Consider the following 26821-nt stretch of genomic DNA (forward strand, 5'->3'; position numbering starts at 1 on the left):
TTTACAAAAGCAGCTTAAACAAATTCATAAGTGAGACTGAACCAACGAAAACCGGACGCTGGACTAATCGGCCTTAAAAACAGAGAAAAAAAAAAACGGCCTTTCCAATTATTTCAATTGCATCCATAAAGCTCAGGCCTTTTCTCTCTCAACTATCGAAGGTTTCTTACTTTCTTAGATATTTTTCCCTCCATCTACAGCTCTGGTATTTTTTCTCTCTCCAAACCCATTTATTGAACTGTTCCTATTTTTTGCTTCTTTCTCGACATAAATAATGTTTCCATTTTGGGTTTATCTTTTTCGCTCTTTTCGTTTAATGCATGACCGATTATATTGTTGAACTCCAATGGCGTTGTCAATATTTTGAACTTTTAGTGGGATAAAGTGTTCTATATTCGATTAATTTAATATTTTGGTCTTTTAAATTTTTTCTCAAAATGAGGAATTCTGCATATTACGTGTAAAAAGAACTGGGTTTAGTTGCAAAAGAGTTTGCTAGTTGAGGCTTTGTATCTATTTACATTCTTTTCTACAAAGATCTGTTGAAATATGCAACAATTTTTCTTCAAATGACAGTTTTTGCTAGGGAAGAGAATGTATGTAGGGCTATGTTCTTAATTAGCATCCTGGAAACAGATTCTTAGATTTCAGTTTTATTTATTTTTTCCCTCTTCTATTTTGTTCAGAAACTCACTTCTTTTTCTTGAATTCAGTAAGAGTACTGTAATAAATAAATAGATAAGTCCTAAAATAGTTAGAAGATAATCCTTAATCAGTGATTAAAGGCACCGCTTACATGACCCATTATCTGTTTCCTGGTAACCTTGAAGAGTGGGAGTTGGTGTTTCTTCAGTTTGTTGAATGGCATCCACTCTATTTTTGTTGAGTTATGAATAGGTGTTGATTTTGTCGGTCAAAACATGGAAATATGGACCACGAGCTGTCTGGTTGTCTTATGGCCATGTGAAGATGATTTGTAAATTGGGTGTCAGAAGCCTAAAATATTGTTTAATGCAACATTTTGATACTAGTTTTATTGTGTTAAGGCAGAATTACATTCTAGAGAATAAGTATGAACCGTCATAGACCTTTTGAATAGACTGTGGCGTCTTAGTTATAATCGGAGTGGAAGAATGGTGTATTTTATTCTGGAACTTTTATTACTTTTGGTCCATGGTCAATGTTGTTTTACGACAGTATGTCTGGGGTTGATAGTTTAGCTCATCAAAAAGGAGATTGAAATCTTAAGACTTGTTAGAGAGACCCAAATCTCTTCATGGTTTTTTTATAGAAATTCTACTTATTCTAGAAACTAATAAAACTACTGAAATAAAAGCACAACATTAACTAAGGAAAGAAATAAAATCACAACCTAAGCCTTAATTAGAGAATCAAAATTAGCAGCCTTTCCTAACATAGATGCACCCCATAACATGTTGCTTGATTTTCCTTTGCATGTTAACCTCTCCTTTTTTTATTTTGTATATCGGAATGAATCATGTCTGCTTATATATTTTGGTTTTGTTTTGTCATTTTACTCTACATTTTTATTGAAGCTGGGTTAAGCTTAAATATGTCAATATTTTATTTTTGGACAGCCGTCCTGTCACTCTTTTTCTGATTTGAGCAAGTTCGTTCCTTGAGAGCTTGCACCACTTCTGAAGCCTCTTAATTATCTTTCTGAAAATTTTTTTGCCTTCCTTTTGAAATATACTGCTTAATTATTCCTTTGGTGAAAATCTTTTAACCTAGCGACTACCTTTGAGACACGGATTCAATTGAGATACATTATCTGAAACTCCCCGTAGCTATCATTTTCCTCCCCTCAGTATATGCATACTTCTTTCCTTAAATTCTTCTAGCCTCTGTGCCTTCTTCAGAATTGCCTTGCAAGCCTGTTTAAATAGCTTCATATGATGCCAAAGCCTAAGGCAGTTACCGCTGCTCAGTCAATGGAATCTAAAGGACCAAGTGAGCCCGAACAGCTTATTGAGTCTGATGAGAGGGTTGATCTTGATGAAGACAGTGATCCTGAGGAGACCATGGAAGAAGAGGTGGAGTATGAAGAAGTGGAGGTAGAAGAAGAAGGAGAGGAAGAAATAGAAGAGGAAGTGGAAGAAGAAGAAGAAGAAGAAGAAGAAGAGGAAGAAGAAGAAGACCTGGATGTTGAAAACGCCAATGGGGCTGATGTTTTTGAGACTAAAGTTGAAGATGGAGATGAAAAGAGGAAGCATGCTGAGCTTCTTGCTCGTCCTCCTCATGGTTCTGAAGTTTATATTGGAGGCATTCCACATGACGTTTCTCAGGAGGATTTGAAAGGCTTTTGTGAATCTGTTGGAGTAGTTACTGAGGTGCTTTTTTATGCTATTTGTGAAGAATATTTAGTTTTTTTTCTTGAGATAAAGACTTACATATCATACTCTATGGCAACAGGTTCGCATTATGAAAGATAAAGATTCAACTGAAAACAAGGGATTTGCATTTGTGACCTTTAGAAGTGTAGAATTGGCCTCTAAAGCCATTGATGAGCTAAATAATGCGGATTTTAAGGTAACAAGTCTTCTTGTACATTATGAATAAGTTAACATTGTCCAAACTAAAAGTGCTGCATAGCCCTCTTAACCTGAAAGGAACTTACGGATTATTAGCTGTGATGTATTAACTGTAAAATCAGAAATGAGTAACAATCTCTTATGTTGCATGCATACTATTTTCTCTCTGTTTCTGATAGGTTTGATATTTTCCAATTATGTTTCTCTGGTTGCTAATATCTCTCACAGGGTAGAAAAATTAAATGTTCAATGTCCCAGTCAAAGAATCGATTGTTTATTGGTAATATACCTAGAAGCTGGAAAGAGGAACACCTAAGGAAGGCTTTGTCGGAGGTTGGACCCGGAGTTGCTGGTTTGGAATTGGTAAAGGTTAGTTTAATGCACTTGTGTTTTTCTATGGAAGGATACTGTTTTCTGTTGGTCTCAAAAGGGCTGTTTAGTGGTTATGTATCCTGGCGTATCCATTTTTGTGCTTTCAGGATATGAAGAACTTAAGTAATAACAGGGGCTTTGCCTTTGTTGAGTATTATAACAATGCATGTGCTGAGTATTCAAGGCAGAAGATGATGAACCAAGAATTCAGGCTTGGTGATAATGCTCCAAATGTGAGCTGGGCTGATCCCAAAAATGCCGATTCTTCTGCTGCTTCTCAGGTATCATTAAGTTGCTCTGTTTCCCTTCCTGGCTTCCTTCAGTCTTCTTTTCGAGTTTATGGATCCATCCATGTCTCACTGGGTACCATTTTGTTCCATATCCCACTCTTTTAAGTTTGAAGCAGACACGCTTGCATTTTTGCGTATCATGTGCATTGTTAACTTAGAAACATCTCATATAAAGTAATCGCCTTCTCTATTAGTTCTTCCTAACTGAGGGCCATTGGCTGTTTCTTTCTGTGCAAGGAGAAAAGGTGTGTGTCTGTTAGGGGAGGCATGGGGAAAATTGACTAAATAGTTGTTTATCTCATATCTTTTGCTAGAGGTGAGCGATGGCAGTTGGCACAAATTAGGTTACTTCATTTTGACCTGGATTTCATGGGCTCAAGTAACAGAAACAGCCTCTTCACAAGTGACTGTAAGCTGTGTACATCTGGCCCTCTCCAAACCCCATAATGCGGGACTCTCTCACACTGGGCTGTCCCTTGTCTTTGATAGCTTTAAAAACTGTTAATTTCTTTGTCCTGTTCTATGTCATTGCTTGATCATTTCCTATGCCAAGTATTTCCTCCACATAGGTGAATCACTTTTCCTTTCTGGTGGTCATTACCTTGATTGGAATTTATTTTTTTGTGTCTTCCTAATCATATTTAGGAATTGTTAGTCTGAAGTTAGCCTACCTTAAGCAGGTGAAAGCAATTTATGTAAAGAACTTGCCAAAGGATGTCACACAAGATCAGTTAAAGAAGCTATTTGAACATCATGGGAAGATCACGAAAGTGGTTCTACCTCCTGCAAAACCTGGACAAGAGAGAAATAGAATTGCTTTTGTTCATTTTGCAGAGAGAACTTGTGCCATGAAAGCTCTGAACGACTCAGAAAAATATGAACTGGATGGTGATTATTGAATTCTTATACTTTTCGCACTTGTATTTTCTAAATCCAATCTTGAGTTTTATTATTCTGTTTTTCAGGTCAAGTTGTGGAATGTTCTCTTGCAAAGCCACTAACAGATCAAAAGACTCCTGGGGGTTCAAGTTCTCAGAATTCACGTTTTCTTCCTAATTATCCACCTCACGTTGGGTATGGTCTTGTCGGGGGTGCCTATGGTAATCTAGGTCCAGGATATGGTGTTGCAGGCCTTGCACAGGTGAGAGATTTTTCTCTGCATGTACCAATGCATGTATGACTGCTTCTATATCTTCATTATTTTTTCTCAATACCCTGCATGTGATAATTAATTTTCATTTTCAACCTCTGGATTTGACCTATGCATGTTGATTATATCCTTGTTAGTTATTCAATCTTGCCCCGGTTTATCACTGTGTTTTTTTTTTTTTGTTGTTGCTGTGCTTCTGTCTGAACCTAATCTTTATCTAGTTTAGTTTAGAAGAATCATCATGATTACAGTTACAGTCTCAGTGAAGTAGGTTCTTTGGATGATATATTGGATGTGGTCCTACATTTGGCATTTATTGTTAAAAGCTCTATGTTTTTGAAGTCTTGATCTTGTTTTAGATCGGTTTTTCTTTTGAATACAAGGGTTTTTTCCCCGAGAGAGAAAAATACATTTAAAAATATTTACCTGCATCTTGTTTCCAATTGGATGGCTATAATTGCTTGAAGAAACGGGGAAAGAGTTAGATTGACCTTTTACCTCCAATTCCCACATGATGGATGTCTTTAATTGTTTTCATGTTAATTTTCATCGTTGAACATAGTTATAGATGTAATGAACAGTGTGTTTTGTGGTGCCCGTCAAGATCAACACAATGTTAGATAATAGACTGCTCTCAATCTCCTTGGCATCATTATGTTTACTGTTTCATGAGTTACCAAGATTTAATCTGATATAAGAATTTATGTCACCTACAGCCATTAGTCTATGGAAGTGGACCAAGTCCAACTGGCATGTCAATGATGCCAATGCTTCTACCTGATGGCCGCATTGGATATGTTCTGTAAGTTCAATATCACTGTTTTCTTTTCAATATTATGAACTTTAAAAAGCTATTTCCATAAAATGTTTGGTCAGTGTCATATAAAATGACCATGAGTGGACTTGCCTATTGGTTTCTGAAAGCGAAGAGCCAATTGGCAATGGATTTGTAATTGTTGAGGAACATACCTAGATTGAATTGGTTAGCATTTTCTTTAGGGGTCTTTAACTGATGCAGGGAATATTGATGAAAATGAAAAGGAAAAAGAAAATTCCAATGTAAAAGAACTAAACACTTTCTTTGTCTCATCTGAATGTCAAAACACGATTTATCATAATCAGTAAACAGAAAAGGAGTTTTATTTCCTTTCTTCTGGTTTTTTATTCTCTTTATTTTTTGGTAATTTTCATGCCGGAAAAGATTATACTTCAGTGACATTCTATTGTTGTAATCTTATAGTAGGATATACCTAATGATTTTAAACCATTTATCGTCCTATTAACGCAGGCAACAACCAGAAGCTCAACTTCGAAGCCCACCTCCACATCAGAGAAATAGTAAAGATAGTGGGAGTTCAAACAGGGGAAAACACAGCAATGATGGCCGGTGGTATCGCCCCTATTGAGTGCTTATTATATTAGGTTGTATTTAAGCATTCCCCGGCAGTGATCAGTGACTGTTATAAACCAAACTATGATTGTCAATGAAAAAAATATACCTCATTTGATAATTCTGTCATATTTGGTATCTTTATTAATGAGTCAAGCAAGAACACTTAGCTCTGAGGCTTAATATTTTATTCTAATATAGTAATTATGTTATTTTTTGTGCAATCTGGTACTGTATTTAATAAAAATTAAATGTTTTGGTATCCAAATATAATGTAACTAATAATTTTTAGTATTCAATTGGAGTTTTTAAGGTTGATTTGAAGAAAATTAATTGTTAATATTATTAACTAATTATAATATTTTCATCATATATAACTTAAATTCAAATTAAACATTAAAAAATTAACTTTGTTATGTGTAGTTTTTATCAAATAGTGTACCATAAACTTAAATTCCAAGTTATGTATTAAGATTTTTTTTTTTTGCCCTTAAAGAATAGAGTTTAATTTGAGGGGAAAAAACAGAAGAGTACCAAACGAACCATGAAATCCATTGAAGTTAGCTAAGGTAACTCAAAAAGAGAAAGGTTGCGATGCAAACATGGATTTACAGCAATCTCAAAGGGAAATGAAAAATATATGGAAACACTTAATGGGGATTACAATTCCCATTTTACCAACAATATTATTCTTGATTAATCACTCACTTCCATGATTTTCCTCTTCTTCATTATCTTCTTCTTCGTCTTGTTCTTGTTCTTCTTCGATTTGTTCTTCTTCTTTATGATTATCCTCTTTCTTTTGCTTGGTTTTTGTTCCATTTTTGGCAGATGAATCCTCTATTTTCCTCTTCTTTTTTACCTCATTTTCCTTGGCTGCTCCACCCTTTTTCCCAGCATTCTTCTTCCTGAACTCTGCAACAAATTAATAAACCCAACCCACCCATCAATCGTTTCCCATTGTTCATTTACCCTAAACCCCAAACAAAATCATTTCCAGAGAAACTAACCAGCAAGCGAAGCCCTCAGAGGTTTAACAAATTCCGAGAATTCAATTTCTTCAAGTGCTTTAAACACATCCTCCGCATTCATTGTTTGCCTCTTCGATTCCTTGCATATGTCATTTGCCCTGCCAACACATAATCAAATCAAATAAATTCACCAGAAAGATTTTTCTGTTGTTGTAAACCCTAAATCAATCGTCAAACATTTTGGGTATTTTATTTTAAAACTTACGTAGCGGAAAGGTAATGGATGAAGATGCGAGCGCTTTCGGTGAAAGCGAGGTGGGCGTCTTTGTGAACGTTAAAGTCGTAATCCGGTGAACACTCAGAGAGCTTCTCCTTCACCACCCGTCGCACGATCGCCTTCGGCAGCTCTTCCGCCTCCGAGACCACTTTCTCCATTTCCCTAACTCTTTTTTCTTTTTTACTCTTTCCTTTCCCCGAGAAAATTTGGTTTTGGGGGCAAATTGTTTGCAATTTGCAAAGCCAGTGACAATTGATAGAGACAAAAAAGAGGGTTTTGGTTCCCGCCATTGCTTTCAGGCATTTTAGGCTGTTGTTAATGGATCCAACCCACTTTACTCTGGCCTGCTCCTTGGGTTAGCCCTCGTAGTTTTTTATTAATTACTTAATTTTTTACTTTTATCAAAGTACTAATTTCAATTTTTAAAATCCGAATACAAATATAATATAATCATAACACTTATTTAAGAAAATAAAGTAAGGTGTATTTTACATTAATGGAGACTAAAACTTACATATCACCACATATAATGAGTGTCCAATTTAAATACACAAAATTTAAGATTTTAACATTATCATTATTATTTTTTGAATGAAACATTATAATTATAATTTGTAGCTAATTCTATAGTCATCTCAGTTAAAAAAAGAAAAAAAAAAGTCTTATCTCAATATGGAATATTTACATTTAGTTTGTAAAAGAAGATCATGAATATTTTATGGAGGATTTAGATTTATTTTGAGAGCCAAAAGAACAATGTTTGTAATTTCCAAGAGGCGAGGCATGATCACAAATCTAGGATCAGTCCATGTGAAATTAATTACCCAATATAATAATATCTCCCGTTTTAGAACTTTGCAAAACTACTGCTTTAAATATTAAGCATCAATACTGTATTATCAACTTTTTGCATTTAATTACTCAATTATTACTATAATGGTATATGAATCACATCCATTTTCATTTATCATTTAAAAAAATAAAACTTTCTTTTTGCATTACATTAGTGATGTCTTAATTATACTTTTTCCTTAATCAATACATTAATTAAAAATTCCCATAAAAACACTCCTCTTTTTTTTTAAGTATACCTTCAATAACATGATTAATTTAACATCGTTATCACCAAAATAATAAAATCACGAGCATTTGATTTTGCTTGGATTGGCTCAAGGATTTGGGATTCAACCCTTGGAGATAGGGACTTCATAACCACGACATTTTATTAAATAGAATAATTCTCAATTTTATCATTTTAATATAATATGATTTTATATTCAATCTTAAATAATTCATTATTTGCTTTTAGTTATTAAAAAAATTAAAAATAATCCATCATCCATCCATGTATACCATACGAATTGCATTGCTTTCTTATTTTTGTATCATATTGAAAATATGAAGGAAAAAAAGAGGGAAAAACAAACTTTGCAACCAAATAGTGTCTACAATTAAACTTGGACCCAGATATAGGAATTGTGAACTTTAACTCACTCTCCATTAAGTACATAAATTAGAAATTTTTAATTACTAATGTACAAAGTGAAATAAAAAAAAAAAGTATCAGATTAAGTGAAGACAATAAAGTTCTTAATGTTGCTTATATAACAATACTAAATACAATCTATTTTGGTATACAACAATATTTCCAACCACTGTAGTGTAGACAACAACATCAAAACCTTTTTTTTATTAAGAATTTTTTGTTAAAGAATCTAAATATATTTGACTTAAATTCAACTATCAACTGTTAGTGATTTTCACTGTCTCGGCAATAGTCTCCTGGAAATTACTCGTCCCCTGCTGACAAATCAACCAACCAACCATCAATCATATGTTATAATGAAAAGAAAAAAAACAAACATCAAATCAAAAGTTTTCTGTTGTTTACAATAATAATTCAGTTATTGTCTCATCATGGATCTTTTGTCTTTAGGATGTAGATTGATATTGTTTCAGTATCATAATTTTTACATGATCTCTGCAGAACAAAAGCATAATTTATGTCCATCTTTCGATTGCAAATTCTAAACATTGACAGCATGGATGAAAATAAGATGCGTGATTAATGTTGACAGAAGGCTAAATCTAGTTTTGTTCTACCTCTATCGGATATAAACATATATATAAATATATATCTGACATGAGAAAAAGAAGAAGAATTAAGGGAGTGTTTAAATTTTCAGGTCGGCTAAACAATTGTATTTGAACATTTTCAGGTAAGATTGTCCAAACAAACCAAGGATCAAAAGTTTGATGTTGTTGCCAAGTTGGTCGGTAGGTTGAATGGTCAAAAAAATGGGTCCATCTGTCCATTTTATCCATTGGCTACGCTGATGCAAGATTTACATAATTCAAAAAGGCGTGGTCCATGAAGTTGAAAACCACCACGCTACGTCTATTTTATTTGATGATCACTGTTAAAACAAATTTATCTTCAAACATCTATTTTATATTTCTTAATCTAACCTAACAATGTAGTACAGTAATTATGTGATTTGGAATGTTTCATATGAGAGCTTAAATGAATCCTAATTTTTGCCTTGTATGAAAAGACCCACAATTTGATTGAAAATGGCATGGATTTAGACACTGATACAAACAAAAGCTGATGCCATTATTTCTCCTTTTGGGAAAAAAGTAGAGAGAAACAGACAATGAAGAAATCGTGTTTAGAGATAGAGCTCAACCACCTCAGATTTTAAGTTTTGGATGTTTTCAGGTGAGAAAAAGGAAGGGGAAAAAAATAAAGGGGATATATAATGTGAGTAATGGCTGGCTGCCACTAAACAGATCCTAATGGCTCTTGTCTTTTATTTTCTCCCTGATGGAAGCCAATTTGGACTTTATTATAGCTGAAAACAAAGGAGTTTGCTACCATATTGATTCACATGCATGATTTAAACCTTTGCAACTTGACATAAGAAAGATGGAGACCCATTACCATATTATAAATGAACAATATATATGTGTGTGCGTGTGTTAGGAATTGGAGTTTTTCACACCAGCCGGTTGGCGCATATGTGGAGTTGACACCACTGTCTAAAGGGGTCATGTTTATGGATACCATTGGGGGTTGAAATCTTACAAGTAAATGCTTCCACATTCTATTCTTTAATCTTTGGACACAACTAACCCTGAAATCTAAATACTTAAACTTCAACTACTCCAAATCCCAAGTGTGATGAGTTCAAAAGGTTAGAAAGAGGCTCAACAGCATGAAAAACAGGCCAGCACATCTTATGAGGAGGCTGTTGCGGTCCAAGTTCATGAAAGAGACATGAGTTGGCAGAAATCAACTAATACAACGCCTAGACTCTAGCGCAGCGTACAACCATCCATCCATCCATTCTCACATGGAATGGATCATAGAGTCATGGCCTCACATGTATGTGCACATGGATCACATTGCTACTTAAAGAAATAGGGATGAATAACATGGATAACTATTAATTAACGTGTGCTGTAACAGTTAGAAAAGGCATTGACTATCTCACCTGAAAGTTTCATCTTCTCCGTAATTTGAATTACCACCAGCAATACTGTTTTCCCTTAGGGATACCCTATTAACTAGCCAAATTCACATCTTTTCAAGAGGAGATCAAGTATGCTATAGCCAAGACCAGAAGACTGCAGATAAAGAATCCCTGCAAAAAAGGAAAAAGAAAAGAAAGATCAAAGTTAAAAAGAGATTTAATGGAGATTTCATCATTTAAATAACGTGCTCTAGTTATTGTCAAACCAAGAAATGCTTTCCTTACATTATTTGTAGTAGCTGATGAATATATCAACTCAGGAAGATAACCCTGAACTCCAATGTTATAAACTGGGGTACCATCAGGATAGAAGAGGCCATAGTTCCTCTCTGATGTTGGACCAGGCTTTTGATTCTCATTGAAAAGAGCAAAAACATATATGTCAATTGGGACATTGGGTTTCGCCGGTGTGCCTTGTTTCTCTTCTATCCTTCTTAATAAATTACCGTTGTACAACCCAGCATTCTCTGGTGTAGCTCCTACTTCATTTTCATCCCCTCTGGAAGGCCAACCTGTCTCGGAAATCCGGACTTCAATATCCGTATGCCCCATTGCTTTGATAGCTGAATAAACAGCATCAATTTGAGCAAACAGCATATTATCATATTTCAGATTGGTATTTGGATCCATTGTCCCTTGGTTCGGTTGGAAAAGTACATAGTTTAATGGCACCTCATTTGGTTTATCCTTGTAGGCGAAATACGGATACGCATTGATCAAGAATGGCGACTTGACCTGAGCATGAAAGTTCAAAATACCATTTAGATATTCTCCGAGATCTTGTCTAAAAGCCCCGGCCGAAGGAGGGAACGACACGCTTAAGATATCGAGCGAATGCGCGGTAGTAACGGTTACTTGTTTATCAAGGCCAAGATTAACAAGGGTATTATAAACTGTTTGCATTGCTGGAAGGAGATTAGACCATAGCAGATGATCATAGGTTTTGTAGACCTCATTCCCCACAGTGATGCAAGTGATCTTGGTGCGTGTAAGGTAGGGTTGAACTCGCTGTTGAATCCAGTTTTGGGCTTTTATAGGATCAGTCATGTTTTGAAGGTACTCATTCCCTAATCCAATAATGAATTCAACATTTGTGTTGGCAAAAGCAAGAAGAACATTTGGATCTGCATCATAGAGTTTAACTCTGCTGATGTTGAGGGATCTGAGGAGGTATGAGACACGGGCTGGAGATGGAAGATTGTTTGCAATTTGGCCATAGTTGATTCCAACTTCAAGACCAAGGGTTTGTACTGATGAATCTGGAAACCAGAGAAATAAAAGTGAATGAAAAGGTACTATAAAGAAGAAGGAAACTTCAAATTTTGGAAAAGAAAAAAGAATACCCAGAAAGAAATAGAAGAAATGGGTAAGAAATGAGTAATTAAAAAATAAAAAGAGTAAGAAATTAGTATCAAGTTAAAGAATATGATAATTCATTTAAAAATAAGTGAAGACGGCTGAAATAAAATTTTCAAATTAAAAAGAAAATCCCATCCAACTCGTGCATTAAAGCGTAGTTTATTGGAATGGAAACATTTATTACCTGTAAATGATCACATCTTATATGCAAATGAGTTGCACTAAGCTCAAACAATAATTGAAGAAACAATCATGCATGATTTATTTTGCATGAAAATTGAAAAAAAATAAAATTTAAGATTTTGAGATGTCATGATTATGAAACTGAAAACAGAAACTTGGATTTCATGCCTCTGTAAACGAAAAAGATAATGGCCATAAACGTAAAAGCTAAACAAAAGAAAAACTCTGAAACATTAACAAAAGCTCTCCACCATTTTTTTTAAACAAGAGAAAAATGAAATCGGAACAACAATTGGAAGTTGAAATTTGAAGAATAATAGAGACCTGAGAAAGTGAGAAGAACCAAAAGCAGTGTAAAGAGAAGAGAAGAAGAGGCAGCCATAACTAATCAAATCTTGGCTTAAACCAAGACCTTAGCCAACACTTTCAGTGACGACGTATCATCCGCCACTAAAAAGCTGTCTCTCGCTCTCCCTCTGTTTCTGTTTATAAATGCAGAATCCTCTCTGTTCAATCTGTTTCACCAACGTACTCTGTTTTCCTAATAAGAAAACGTGAAATCCAAATCTGCTGCTCCCCATTCCATATCCCTACCGGTGCCCCATCTCTCAAAACAAGCCACGTGTCTGTTTTATTTCTTGTTCCCTCTTGATATACGTTAACGCAATGATGGAAATATAGTTACGAATAATAATTTTACACATAAAAATATATATCTTTATAGTCGTATTTAGTTGAAAGAATATACTTATATGATAATTTTTTACATCTTATTTAATATTGTAATTATATAATTATATCATTTTAAATTTTAAAATATTAATTATTATAAAAAAAATCAGAAGCACTTGAGAAAAAAATTGAGTAATAAAATTTTAATTTGTATGTAATAAGTTAGTTTAAAAATTTTGGCAATACGATGAATAATAAAATTAACTAGAAAAAGAAATATTTTATACAATTTACTTGCATTTAATAATAATAAAATTTGATTGCTCTAGCATTTTGTATTTGATGGTTACTAAACAATTATAAATAATTAATAATAGATATTATGTAATTTAGTTAAAGATTTAGCTGTCAAAATCAAAACTTATTATAGTTAATAAAAATTTTAGATTATTTTAATAATATTATAACATATACTTATATTTTAGAAAATCAAGTATTAAAATATATCTTAAAATTAAAATACTATTATTGTATAAAAATAATTTTTTATATTTAAGTCATGTACAAATGTTTTTGGAAATGTATAATATAATTAGATTTGAGTGTAATTATTTATCAGTATTTATTTAATTACTTTAATTCTTACCCTTCTTTAATATTTGAGGGTGTCATTGAGATTTTCTAATTAAATTAAACTCAATAAATTTTGCTAATTATAATTATTACTAAAATATATCAAATATATAATTACAAATAATTATACTCAAATTTAAAAAATTGGTTTAATATTTTTAAAGCGAATTCCTATGGAAATTTTAATAAATGATATTTTTACCAAATCCGTTTTATCTTTTATAACTTTTTAAAATATTTTATTTATTATTTTTTAATTTATAATACTAGATTTTTTTGTACATATCAATTCTGTTTTTAATATTTCACCCTATCATATAAAAGATAAATAATTGTTGTTTTCTACCAGAAAGAAAAATATAATTGTTGTTAGTTTTTAAAGTGGATTACTTTTTTAAAAGGAAGAGTGTAGTTATTTATTTAATTTTTTAATTTATTAATGTATCTATTAGAGTGAGTTCAGTAATTAATTCTTCGCATTTTGTAAGTCCATTAAGGGATAGATAATAGTCACAAGTTTTAAAAGTGTTTCATAGCCAAATCAATGATCTAACTTTCCACCATTAATTAAGATAAAAAATATCTTTACCATTTCGCTTAACTCTCATAAATTTTTTATTTTTATTTTTTAGTTATATTCTAGATGGGTTAATTTAGTTGCTAATTGCATGAGAAAAATGTCCAAGAAATGAGAGCCTTAAGTTGCAGCAGTTCGAGATCCCTTATTCCTTGATTAATTTTTGCTACATTTGCTCTCTTTTATTCTTAAAAAAATTACATTTTTTATATTTTTATTTTGAACCAAATTAATATTCCTCTCCATTAATTCAATTAACAGTTTAAATATGATAAATTTTAACACTTGCAGATTTTTTTTTTAGGGGTAATAGATTGTTGCCAGATTTCAGTATTTATATTTAAAGGACAATGATTTAATGCATTGACACTGAAAGTAATTAATTTCAATATCGGGTTAGGAAACCACCATCTATCTATAATTGATATTTAATAAATAAAAAAATGATAATTTTTTGATTTTATTTATAAAGTTATATTATTTTTTAATCTTAGTGTATTGAATATTTAAATATATTAGTATTGTGACACTGAAAAATAAAAATGACATAAAATTGAAGCAATAGTTTATTTTTCGAAAAGATAAGTTTTATTGATAATGTAATAGAAAAGGGTATATGAAAAAAAGAGAGACAATTATTGATAAAATTTGTACACAGTTAAGGGTTTTAATTTACTAAAATATTTTTGTATATTTAATTATCATGAAATTTATATTAATATAAATATTTACAATAACCTCTGAAAATATATTACAAGAAAAAAGTGAAGCAATGTAAAGCGGATATAAACATTATACAAGCAAATGTTTTTAATGTCCGCTAATGGTGAGATTTGTTTAAACAAAATAACAATATAAATGGCACGTGACTTTTGTTTTGGGAGATGAGGGGCCTTTGGAGTTTGGATAAAAAAAAGGGCACCTATTTTTTTAATAATAAATAATATTTTAAGGGGTTTTAGTGGGTAGTAGATTCCAATTCCCATACACGCATTGCCGACGTATGTACTTGATTTTACATATTTACCCCTCTTCTTATATTTTTTAAAAATTAGAAAAATGGCATTAGCTAGCTGTTCTGGTCTGTATAGGGGATTAAATTAGTATCGGCTTCAATTCTCTGAGGTATAATAACTACACAGGTCTGTATTTATTTTATTTTAAATATTTTTTATATCATTTCTTTTATCTCTTATTACTATTCAGACTGTGGTAATGAAAGATATGTATTTAATTATTACAGAATTAAAGTTGAATTGATATTTTTATATCAATATTTTTTTACATAAATATATTTCTACGCATAACTTTTCTCTTATTATTTTTAGAACTAGATCAAATCAACTAATAGGATCAAGAACCGATTAGGAAAACAGTTCAGAAAAATGATGTTGGATGGGTTAAAGTGCAAACCAATACTAACTAGTTAAACTAAACTAAAAAAATCTATTAAATAGAAGGTTGAATTAATTTTCTATTTTTATTTTTATTTTTATCTTTTTATCCTTAATCGCCCAGTTCAATTTAAAAAAACGTTGCACTCCCTTCTGTTTAAATAAAAAAAAAAACATTTTGGTACACTTATATCTATGCATTCTTGACTGTTAAAATAATAATAATATTATAGTACATAATTCTCAAGTATACTCATATATATGCTAGTTATCTTTAAAATTTTTAATTTTTTAAAGTTAAATAAATATTTAAATATAATTTTTTAAAAAATACTTAAACATAAAATATATAATTTTTTATATTATATTATTAAATTTTTATCTTTTAATAATTTATATATACAAGAATAAAATAAAAATTTGATATAATAAAATAATTCGAAACAAAATAAATAATAACTATAATTATTTTATATCCACTATAAAAAAAAGTTCACCAAACTAGCTGTACATCCACTTTTTTTAAAAAAAAAACTCTAAATAGAACAAATCAATTTAAAATCCATCAAATTTTGTAACCTCTAATACATGTTCATTACATTATTTTGAAGCTAATATAAATTACTAAATATTGTGTTTTTCAAATGCATTGAGGAATTGAGTAAATTATCCGGAACTGAATGAAATTTGATACAGCAGCCGTATGCTTTATCTGAACTTCAAAAGTCAAAAAGTTTCAAAATAATAATATAATGATGCTTTTACGTGTAAAACTTAACTGGTACGAGTTTTCATGTTACAAGCACACAAATCACAATCTCCCTGTTTTAGTTATTATGCATTTTTCTTCTCTACATAATCATACATACAAAAAACAGTGCTACCTTTATATATTTAAAAGTAATCAAGACTGGGAATATTAATGTCTCACGTTATTGCTAATTAATGAACAATTTATTTTACTAATGAATAAATTTATTACCATAAATATAAAAAGAGATCCAATCAGACCCACACACGTGGCAGATCATTTACAGGTGTCAGATAGGGAATCTTTCATTGGATTGGAGGAGATTGGCTGGCAAACAGCAAAAAGAAAAAAAAAAAAGGAAGGAAAAGTGACATTTCCCAGGGGTCTAAAAAGTGATAAGGGCAAGGCAGGCTAGCAAGGTCGGACTCGGATTTGAAAACCAAATTGTTAGGTTACCCTTGCTTTTGTAAAACATTTTCAAAATAAAATATTACTTGTGCTGACGCGAATCTTAAGTAGAGCGCACGCGTTAACCACCACCATCCTCAAGCTGGTCGGCTGACACCTAAGCATTTTCACGCGCCCAGTTTGTTTCCTTGTTTTTCTCCAAAATTACCCTTCACATCAGAAGGTTTTTTTTTTTGCCCTTCTTAACATTTTAATTTATTCTCAAAAAAATGTTTTATTTTACTAATTTCACAATAACTTTAAAAATATTTATTGATAGCGAGACATCATTATATTTATTTGGGAATTAGGTAATAATTAATTTAAACAAAAATACACTAAAAAAAACAAAGTCAATATCGCCAATATAGTTTTCAAAGTCCCATTTTCTTAAAAACAAGAGAGCATAATCAAAACGCAAACTACTTAATTAAGTTGAATTTAAATTTTTTCCTTAAAAAAATTTAAAATTTTATGGAGCAGACAAGAAAAAAAAGTGTTTCCATCCCTTAATCATTTCCAATGTAATTCAGTAAGATAGTTTTTATATTATCCAAAATAAAAAGTGAAAAAGGTGATATAAATTAAATTGAGGAGTCTATTTATAACGTCATATTTATCTCTTCCCATGAATTAATTTGGGATTGAAAGATTTAAGATAGGATCCCTTACCATCTCTTTTCTGCTGCAGATGTAAGAAATCTGATATGGCTAAATTCTAAAAAAGATATTGTGGCATTTTATATAACCCAAGAATTATTTTGTTTAATCATTTAAACAAGTTGAAATTATTTTATACATTATTCTTTAATATTGTATTATTAGGTGATCTGAACCCCTAAAGTTAAGCCTTTTTTCAAGACTTTGGCTGAAATAAATTTTATATATGAATCAATATAACAATGCTAAAAATGACATTATTGTAGCTACACCATATTTCACCTAAGAAAAAGACACTTATATATTTTTTGCTGTTGAAAAGCCTAAGGTATAGCCAACTTTTTCCTTTTCTTTTCTAGATATACACTCTTTAGTACCAGATTCATAGTAAATTAGAAGATACCATTTCATTAAAAAATCTTTTTATTATTTGATTTATTAAAAATAAAAAAATATAAATTATTATTACTAAAAATGTATAATCAGTATATCAAAATAAATCTAAATTTTTTATATGAGAAATTGATAGAAGATAAAGTGGAAATAAAATGGTATGACCCACACTCAAAAAGAACAAAGTGTGTTTAGCTCACTCAATGTGAGAGAAAGTGATAAGTCGTCAATTCCTGTCGTTCATAATGCTTTTCGTTGAGCACTCATTGGATTCTAAGCCCATCATCCACTTTCCTTCGCTTTCTTTTATGTTGCTTTGTATGTAATTTTTCAATCCATTTTGTTTAGAAAAGGGCAAGACTAATTTAAGTATCCAAATGTCAACTATCAATAGGTATGTTGGTGTTATTTTCAAGTGTCATAATGGTCACCCTTAACATGTTATATATTTATAAAAAAAGATAACATATTAATAACTTAATTATTTATACATTCTATATATATATTCATTTAAAATATGTTGGCTTTAGTTATTATATCGTTGGTTTTTTTCTTTAAAAAACCCTTACAATATCACTCCATTGTAAAGTTGAATTTCGAAAATATAAAAGTGGTGGTGATAGCCCAAAATTACAAAAAGCCTAGAAGGAGAAAGATAACTTTTTAGAACCTTTTTGTATCATCTTTAGTGAGATTGAGATAAATGAAAAGGTGATTTTTTATCACTCCTACATCTTCTTTCTTATATAAAAGTTGAGCAAAAACTTTGGTCCACTTCCTCAACCTTGTCTCATACTCTTTTTCTTTTTGTTAGCTTATACTAATTTGAGGTTTTCTGCTTTTGATTATTTTTTTCTTTTAATACAAAAGAAACAGTAATCTCAAAACAAAAGATTCGATGTTGAAAAAAGACTAGAAAAATAGAATGGCGTCGTTACAATCCAATTGTAAATGTCTATACAAGTTTTGCTTATTTTACTCGCCTTTCGAATAAGCCCAATATGGAAATTTGCTTTTCATTTTTCAACGTTAAGGAACCAAAGGCCTTTTAGCAACAAGCCCAAGTCCTTTTCTTTTCTCTTCAGCATCAGCAGCCTCAAATAGGCCGACTAAACTTCCTCTCTGCTTTATCCCTGTATATTTCCCCCATTCTATAAATCACTGGTTCGGGATTTCTGCAAAGGTTGCCTCTAACAAATTCAGCTTGGCCGAGAAAGATAAAATAATAATAATAAAAACCGATTCGAATAATATTTTATTTGAATGTACTCAATTTGATTGATAGAATTGAATTTTGTTTTTATTTCATTTTGGGTCCTGTAACCTGTTAATAGAGGTAATATTGGCAGGTCCAGAGATCGTCAAGTCGTCTTCAACCATGGCAATCCAGACATTCAGCACAAATTAAAAAGCTTTATATCCTCATTGGTAGCATGTTTAGATGAGTCCATAGACAACAACTGAGACCGTAATCATTTCAGACCACAAACTACTTAGAAAAGATCGGTTTCCTTGTGGGTGTGAATTTCACAGTCTGAAGTTGGGTACGCAACACAAGTCAGCAGATAACCTTCCTCCATTTGTTTATCGTCAAGGAAAGAACCATCAGATTGATCCACAGAACCTGAAATCATCTTACCAGCACATGTGCAGCAAGCTCCAGCTCTGCAAGAATATGGGAGCTCGACCCCTGCTTCCTCAGCTGCATCTAGAATGTACTTATCATCGGGGGCCTCAAACTCGTTCACCTCACCTTTTGGTCCTACAAGCTTAATCTTGTAAGTTGCCATTGAGGTTCTGAAATTGGAGGAACATTTCAAGCCAAAAGACTTGGAGATGCTTTTAACAGATCCAAGAGATGCTGGGGCTTTGACAATAGCACTTGAAAATCGTTCGGGAATTGCAACTTTAACAATGCAAGGGGAAGTAAGGCTCAAAGTAGTCATCTTCACTCCTGAATCCAAGTAATATTTCAGATTCTTTAACCTTACTGTTGATTATATCTATATTCAGACAATTACAGTCATACAAGAGTCAATCAGGATGACCCCGCCACCAAATGACAAAGACGAAAAGATGGAAACAAAACCAGAAAAAAGCTAAACAAATGACATTAACTAAAAAAGGGTGAACTAGACCAGTCAGCTAATGTTTATACCGTCAATTCCGAGACAAGGGCATTAAATATAATTGCTTAATAGCAAAATGAAAATTTGTTTTTGTTTTTGTTTAGACACTGTTCTTTGGAGACTTTTAAATGCCTGAAAATTCTTAAGGACACGATCAAAGTTGTACCTTGTTAATGCTATAAATGAAAAAGGAATCATATCATCCATTTCTGTATTAACAAGACAATTAATGTCTGGAGCGCTATGAGAAGAGACTAGCTAAGCGCTCCCTGCTCTTCACTCGAGGCTCCATACTTTGAACAAATTGACAAAATATTCTTAGAAATGAATTTATCTGACATGAATGTTTTATGGCGCACCTTCACAATAAGACCAAAACCAAACCAACATCGGATGAGCTACAAGAACCAGGATGGAGAAATATTTACATTTGGGTACACGAATCATACTCATTCAATCATTCTATTCCATCACTATTCGTATAATTATTTATCTCCTTCATCCATGAAGGTTTTGGTCTCCCTTTCAACCTATTATTTCGATGCACAATCGATTTGCTCTAGAAGAACAATCAAAAGCCAAGAGTCTTTACAACAAAGATTAAAGAAACTGAAATGCACTGAAAGCAAACAAAAGTAGGACTGTTGTTAAATGCTTAGTCTACTTATAACCCCAAAATTTTCTTCTCTCTCCATCTCAATTTGAGCAGGCTCAGAAGTCAATATGAAGGACCACATTTGAAGAATCATCAGAAGGCAGAAAAACAAGAATTAACATGAAAGACAAAACAAACTAGGAAATTCACCAAGTTGCACTAATGACTTAACCTACAAAAATTGTTACTTGAACTTTCCTCAGGTTTCTATCAATATCATGTCGGAAGAACGCCTTTTACCCTCTTTGAGCTTAAAGTTTACAACTTTTTTCCAAAATGGAAAATAGACAACTTTCATTGGAGCCTATAAAAGCAAAGGCAATGCCATACATCTGTCATACATCTTTCCAGAAAAATGGATCGCAATTCAACCAATATACCCAAACTTTAAAAAGACAAAAGAAGAAGAAGAAGAAGAAAAAGAAGATAGAGACACCAGAAACAATACCTCAAAAGTATTGGGGGTAAATAGATCGCAAACAAAAAGATGAGAGATGTAGTCGCAAATATTAAAAAAGAGAAAGAGGGCTTACCGAGGGAATTCGGGCAGCGGAGAAAATGAGGAGGATCCAATTTCTGAGTCTTAAAACCTAATAATAGTGATTATATCTATATATTGAGAAAGTTGGCGGCTTCGGCTTATAGGCATGTGGGGGTTGGTTTTGGCAGGCAAAGGGCTTTTCTAAATCAGCTAAAAAGGGCGCCCCTAAGTTCCCAAACCAGCCTAAACCCTAGCCCATGGTTTATTTTCAGAATTTTGAATGCAACCATTTGAAATTTTATTACGCCTAAATAAAATGGATATATAATTATGGATTCGATTCATGGAATTCTATTAACCTAAAAAAAATTTGGTTAAAATGTTTTATACTTCTCGTAAATTTTAAATTTATTTTTATAATTTTATTTTTAAGAATTTAATCTCTTTATTTTTCAGATTCAAAATTTAGTCCAACTATTAATATTTTTAAAATTATTTTATTAAATTAACATCATTTTTCTATAATATTTTTTTATTTCAAATTACTACACTAACAAATTTAACAAAAAATATTTAAAACCGTCAACAATCAAATTTGAATTTTGTAATTCGAAAAATAGAAAAACTAAATTTTTAAAAATAAAAGTATATAAATTAAATCACAATTTGTGAAGAGCATAGGAGCTTACGACATATTTTAACCTTAATATTTTTATTAAAGTTAACAATTTGTTAATCATATTTTAATTACGCTAACGTATTAGATTTAATGGTAAGACATATTACATTTCGAATATGAGATGCAAATTCAAACATTAGAGACAACATTCTTGAGAGGGATAGCCATGAATTTTATAACATAAACCGTAAAATAGACACTTAAGATAAAAAAAATATTTTAATAAAAAGTTAAAAAATGATCACTTAACTATTTGATTTACCATTAACATTTATAAATATGACAATTTAGTCTTAATTCTAAAAAACTACCCGCATTTACAATTCAACCCAAATTCAAGTCTAACAATTTTTGTCATTGAAATAAATGTATTCGAAAATTATCCCGTTTAATTATGAATTGGGTACTTGTTGATATATTAACCCTAATTCTATATAATTGTAAGAAAACATTTAATTGAGGCACCCATTTTGGAGAGTTAATATACAATTGACGCCAGAAGCACGTGTCAAGTCCTATACAAACATCTGACCCAAAAAAAAGTCCTACAGAAACGTTTCATATCTTCATGGTACGTACAAAAGCTCTTTGCCTGATTTCTGTGAGGAAAATAAGAACCCATATGTATATTTTATATGTGGGAGCAATTTGCACATCTTCATATATCTTTAAGGACAGTATGTTTTACAAGGCAAGATGTACGTAATGAAACTTGAGGACCCTACTCACTTCACACCATAGAGTTCACTTTCCTTGTGGGTTTGAATCTCACACTCTGAGGTCGGGTATGAAACACAAGGCAGCATATAACCCTTCTCCATTTGTTTATCGTCAAGGAAAGTACCATCGGATTGATCCACGGAACCTGAAATCATCTTTCCCGCACATGTGCCGCATGCTCCAGCCCTGCAAGAATACGGCAGGTCGAATCCTGCCTCCTCGGCTGCTTTTAAAATGTACTTATCGTTGGGGGCTTCAAACTCCGTCACCTCACCCTTTGGTCCTACAAGCTTAATCTTGTAGGTCGCCATAAGGGTTCTGCAATTGGAGGAATATTTCAAGCCAAGAGATTTGGAGATGCTCTTAAAAGATCCAAGAGATGATGGGGCCTTGGCAATAGCGCTTGTAAATCGATCAGGGATTGCAGCTTTAACAATGCAAGGGGAGGTAAGGCTCAAAGTTGACGTCTTTACTCCTTTATCCAAGTAATTTTTGTCAGATTTTTTATCCTTACTGATGATTTCTTTCTTTACATTCGTACCAGATAATTGCAGTCAAGCAAGATGACCCTGCTACCAAAGGACAAAGCCAAATCATTCATTTCTTTATTAACAACGAGAAGAGAGTAGCTAAGGTGCTCCCTGCTCTTCACTCGAGGCTCCATACTTTGAACAAATCAAAAAAGTGTTCTTAGAAAATAATTTACATGACAAGAAAGTTTGATGGTGTACCTTCACAATCAGACCAAACCAAACCATTAATCCCGACACATATGGGGTCAGCTACAAGAACCAAGACAGAGCAATATTTATATTGGGTACACGCATCATACTCATCCTTCGCTTATCCATCCTTCTAACAGGACAGAACAATGGAAAGCCAAGAGCCTTTTACAACAAAGATTAAATAAACTGAAATGCATTGAAAGCTAACCAAAGTAGGGCGGTTATTAAAAGCTTGGTCTTCTTATAACCCAGTTAGTTTTCTCTATCTCAAAAGGCACACAAGCAAGAATTAACATGGAAGAGAAGAGTAAAAACTAAGAAAGTCTCCAAGATGCACTAATGACTTCACCTACAAAAATTGTTATTTCATCTTTTCTCAGTTTTCTATCAATAACATGTCGAGAAAACCGCTTTTATCCACTTTGAGTTTCATCTTTCAAACTTCTCCAAAATAAAAAAAAAAAAAAAAAATTCATTGTAGCCAACGAAAAAGAAAAAGAATACCATATCTCTATTTATATTTCTTTAAAAAAACAGAGCACAATTCAACCGAGAAAACCCATACTTGGAAAAGACAAAGACCCAGATACCGAAGGCAGGGGAGAGATAAAGAGAGAAAGAGAGCTTACTGAGGGAGTTGGGGGCAGAGGAGGAGCTAAGTTCTGAGTCTTTGTTTAAAACCATATCTACATATCTATATATATTGAGAAAGTTGGCGGCTTTGGCTCTTGGAGTTGGCTTTCGGCCTTTGTCTTGTATTAATCAGCTAAAAAAGGGCGCCTCCAGGTTCCAAAACCAGCCTGAACCGCCTAGCCCATGGGTTTTTTTCCTTCATTTTTGAATGCAACCATTTGAAGTTTTTTCTTGAGAGTACCATTTGAAATTTTATTAGGTCAGAAGAAAGTTATCATATAATTACGGGTTCGATTAATGGACTTTAGAAGCCTATAATAGCATTTATTTTCATAAAATTCTTATTAAAGTTAATTATATTTTAATTTTATAAATAATTTCTTATAGTTATTGATTTATATTTATATTTTTTTCGTAAGAGAGCAGAAACCGAAACAATTAAATTACTGTATGAATGTTCGAAATGCGGCAAGTTCCTCTCAATCCTTTTGCATGTCAGGTAATAGCTCCTCAGGTGGTTGTTGAAGTACTTGCAAATCAATATCTTGCTCCATGGCCATTTTAGCCAACCATGTTTTTATTCTTTAAAAGGAACTATGTTTTCAAGTTTGATACTACTAGCTACAAGTTGAAAAATAATACTATAAAAAAAATAGTAAAAAGACTTTTATAATCTTTCTCAATTTTAATATTAAATAAATTTATTTCTCTAAAAAAATAATTTAATCTATCAATACTGAAAATAAGCATCTAGAAAAACTAATCCCAACATTAATATTTCTGTTAATTTTACATAATTTCAATTCATATAATAATAAATTTAGCTCTCAAAGTTTACATATTTTATCTATTATTATATGTATTTTTGAAGTTAAAATTTTTTATATATTCTTTTCTGACATTTTAAGTTTTTTTAAAAATTTATACATTTTTTAGATATTATTTTAGAATCTGAATTAAATTAATATTAATATGTAACCATAAAAGGTTTAATTTATTATTATTTATATCAATAAAAATTATGTATAAATATTAATTATCATAATTAATTTTTCTTATCTCACATTTTAAAATTAATAGGAATTACATTACTTTAAAATTTTTTAAGAGGGGTTAATTTGAATGGGATTAAGGAGGTGTTTTACCGAAATGAAAAATTAATTAAAAACTTCCGACCTGCAGGATTCGATCCAGCGACCTAAGGATTGCTGTGAGTTACACTACTACAGTCCTCCGCTCTACCAACTGAACTAAGGTCGGCTCGGAGTAAATATCGCATATTACTATATATGGACAATATTACGTTTGCTGATTTTTGAAAGCTAAATATATTGGTCTACTATTAATTGGCATTTCAATAATCATAAACTGAATTAATAGAGGTTAGAGAAGAACCCGACACCATAACATCAACCAAAGACAAAGTGGTCTAAATGCGGCTGCCACCATGACTTGTTGCTCTAAACAAAAATAAATTACAGTGCAGGAAAAATGGTTAGGCTAGATCCATGACTGATTTATGCTATACCTGCTAGTTGTTTTGTGTGTCTGAATTTCTTTCAAAGTGTCCTCGAATTTGAAAGAAATGTAAGAACACTCTAAACTTGAAATCTATGTAGACTGAACTTTTAGTTCCAGTAATCGATCATACCTTGATAACCTCAAATATCAAGGGGAAAAACAACAGTCAAAGAATCCATTTTGGACAGTATGTCACTGTCAAGTCCTATACAAACATGCCAAATCTACCTACAAGATCTAACAAGAACCCAGATGTAGGAGCTAAGTGTATATCATCATATTCCTTCATTTCTTTTTCAAGAAAAGCCAATATATCATGTATGGAAGGAAAAATACTTATTCGGATTTTAACTTGATGACTAATTAAAATTTGATTCAATTTGAAAAAATCGAAAAAAAAATTAAATTTTGAGTTAATCGAATTAAGTTATTATAGTCAACTCGAATAAGTAATTTGAGTTTGGAGTTCGAGTCAAGTCGAGTTGAATTTTACAATTTGAATAGCTCGAATAATTCCAATAACAGATTGATATAAATACCTTAATCCGTAACAATTTCTAAAATAAGCATATTGGTCTCTCTCTCAACAAAATTACAAAAAAAAATCGGAATAATTATAAAAATTTCTAAATTTATATTTTTAATTTTTTTAAAAAAATTCTAGAAAATTAAAATTCTAAAATTTTCTAAAATAATAATTTTAAGGCCTGCATAAGTTAATTAATTATTCAAATTTATCATATTAAGGTATCATATTTTTTTTATTTTACTTTAAAAAAGTTTTCAAATGTACGTGATTTCAAATTTAGGTGCTCTAACATGGAATTAGTTATATTATAACAAAATTTTAATTTTTACATGTTTAATTTTTTTAATTTAACTCAAATAATTTCACTCGATTTAATTCAACTCGAATTTCATTTCACTTGACTCGATTTGAAAAAAATTCAAATTAAGTTAGAATAATAAAATAATACTCATCAATTCGATTAACTCAAATTTTTTCACTTGATTTGATCAAACACACATTCACACATTCTTACATAATATGAAAGAAAAATATTTATCCGGTTTCCAACAACATCTAAAATATTAATTAAAAGGCATATGTATGGTACATAATTGCTGGACTGGTAAAATGTATTTATTTGCAAACCCAATCCGAATATACACCTCTCAAAAGTTGTACGGCATCTACATGACGATAAACAACTGTGCAAGCCATAGCAATGCTTAGACTGAAAGAGGTAAATATAGACCACCAGGGAGAACTTATGACAATGTGTAAAGCATACCTTCCAACAAGCTTGTTTAATACTCTTCCCAGCAAATTCTTACGAAGAAGTAGAAGTTCCATTGAACTTTTTTTTATGTAAGATTTCAGATATCAATTTTATATTCAAAATTAGAAAGCCCATTGATGTTTGACTTTTAAGTTATATTTTCGATATCGATTTTGTAAGTAACACTCTAAATTTCACGCCACTTTAAGATCAAGGTTCTTCAAGTGAATCCAAAATAGAAGGTTGAGTCAGTTTTTAGTCAAAATCCAAAAAGTCCAACAATGTACAGTTCTATAATTTCTTAACACATAAGGAATCTCAGCTATGAACAACTAGTATTTACTGTTCAAGACGCAAAAGGAGCAAATCTAAGAACTACATTCATCCT

The 26821-nt window shown here is 31.6% G+C and overlaps 5 protein-coding genes and 1 non-coding gene across 12 annotated transcripts; 1 reads left to right on the plus strand and 5 right to left on the minus strand.

Annotated features, from left to right (window-relative positions):
- Positions 1–37: 37 nt before the first annotated feature.
- On the plus strand, positions 38–5937 carry LOC107959351 (heterogeneous nuclear ribonucleoprotein Q). Of its 3 annotated transcripts, none has more exons than XM_016895387.2 (9): positions 38–205; positions 1881–2351; positions 2434–2550; positions 2781–2921; positions 3032–3205; positions 3895–4102; positions 4180–4355; positions 5081–5166; positions 5653–5937. In XM_016895387.2, the coding sequence occupies exons 2-9, from the start codon at positions 1914–1916 to the stop codon at positions 5768–5770; spliced, it is 1458 nt and encodes a 485-aa protein (XP_016750876.2). In that variant the 5' UTR covers positions 38–205; positions 1881–1913; the 3' UTR covers positions 5771–5937. The 3 variants fall into 3 exon arrangements, with proteins under 3 accessions (XP_016750876.2, XP_016750878.2, XP_016750877.2); XM_016895389.2 differs by having other exon boundaries at positions 57–205; positions 1863–2351; XM_016895388.2 differs by having other exon boundaries at positions 64–205; positions 1599–2351.
- A 348-nt stretch (positions 5938–6285) lies between these two features.
- Positions 6286–7338, minus strand: LOC107959354 (DNA polymerase epsilon subunit 3). The gene is made up of 3 exons (XM_016895393.2): positions 6991–7338; positions 6765–6883; positions 6286–6669 (listed from the first exon to the last, which is right to left on the minus strand). Exons 1-3 carry the CDS (start codon positions 7290–7292, stop codon positions 6455–6457), a joined length of 636 nt encoding a protein of 211 aa, XP_016750882.1. The 5' UTR covers positions 7293–7338; the 3' UTR covers positions 6286–6454.
- Positions 7339–8570: 1232 nt separating this feature from the next.
- LOC107959353 (glucan endo-1,3-beta-glucosidase 14) lies at positions 8571–12631 on the minus strand. 2 transcript variants are annotated; one of them, XM_016895390.2, is made up of 4 exons: positions 12405–12631; positions 10764–11797; positions 10500–10649; positions 8571–8805 (listed from the first exon to the last, which is right to left on the minus strand). In XM_016895390.2, the coding sequence occupies exons 1-3, from the start codon at positions 12460–12462 to the stop codon at positions 10593–10595; spliced, it is 1149 nt and encodes a 382-aa protein (XP_016750879.2). In that variant the 5' UTR covers positions 12463–12631; the 3' UTR covers positions 8571–8805; positions 10500–10592. The 2 variants fall into 2 exon arrangements, with proteins under 2 accessions (XP_016750879.2, XP_016750880.2); XM_016895391.2 differs by having other exon boundaries at positions 8571–8802; positions 12405–12607.
- Positions 12632–19000: 6369 nt separating this feature from the next.
- Positions 19001–21151, minus strand: LOC107959355 (ferredoxin, root R-B2). Of its 4 annotated transcripts, none has more exons than XM_016895394.2 (2): positions 20925–21151; positions 19001–19561 (listed from the first exon to the last, which is right to left on the minus strand). In XM_016895394.2, exon 2 carries the CDS (start codon positions 19551–19553, stop codon positions 19101–19103), a length of 453 nt encoding a protein of 150 aa, XP_016750883.1. In that variant the 5' UTR covers positions 19554–19561; positions 20925–21151; the 3' UTR covers positions 19001–19100. The 4 variants fall into 4 exon arrangements, with proteins under 4 accessions (XP_016750883.1, XP_040969075.1, XP_040969076.1 ...); XM_041113141.1 differs by having other exon boundaries at positions 19001–19610; XM_041113142.1 differs by having other exon boundaries at positions 19001–20695; positions 20925–21102.
- Positions 21152–22079: 928 nt separating this feature from the next.
- On the minus strand, positions 22080–26507 carry LOC107960871 (ferredoxin-3, chloroplastic-like). The gene is made up of 4 exons (XM_016897128.1): positions 26446–26507; positions 26307–26388; positions 23003–23053; positions 22080–22825 (listed from the first exon to the last, which is right to left on the minus strand). The coding sequence occupies exons 1-4, from the start codon at positions 26505–26507 to the stop codon at positions 22277–22279; spliced, it is 744 nt and encodes a 247-aa protein (XP_016752617.1). The 3' UTR covers positions 22080–22276.
- Positions 24800–24889, minus strand: TRNAY-GUA (transfer RNA tyrosine (anticodon GUA)). Its single transcript is given in 2 exon segments — positions 24800–24835; positions 24853–24889. It is a non-coding gene; the product is annotated as a tRNA-Tyr (tRNA).
- Positions 26508–26821: the final 314 nt, after the last annotated feature.

The sequence above is a fragment of the Gossypium hirsutum genome, chromosome A05 (genome assembly GCF_007990345.1).
Source record: "Gossypium hirsutum isolate 1008001.06 chromosome A05, Gossypium_hirsutum_v2.1, whole genome shotgun sequence".
NCBI lineage: Eukaryota > Viridiplantae > Streptophyta > Magnoliopsida > Malvales > Malvaceae > Gossypium > Gossypium hirsutum.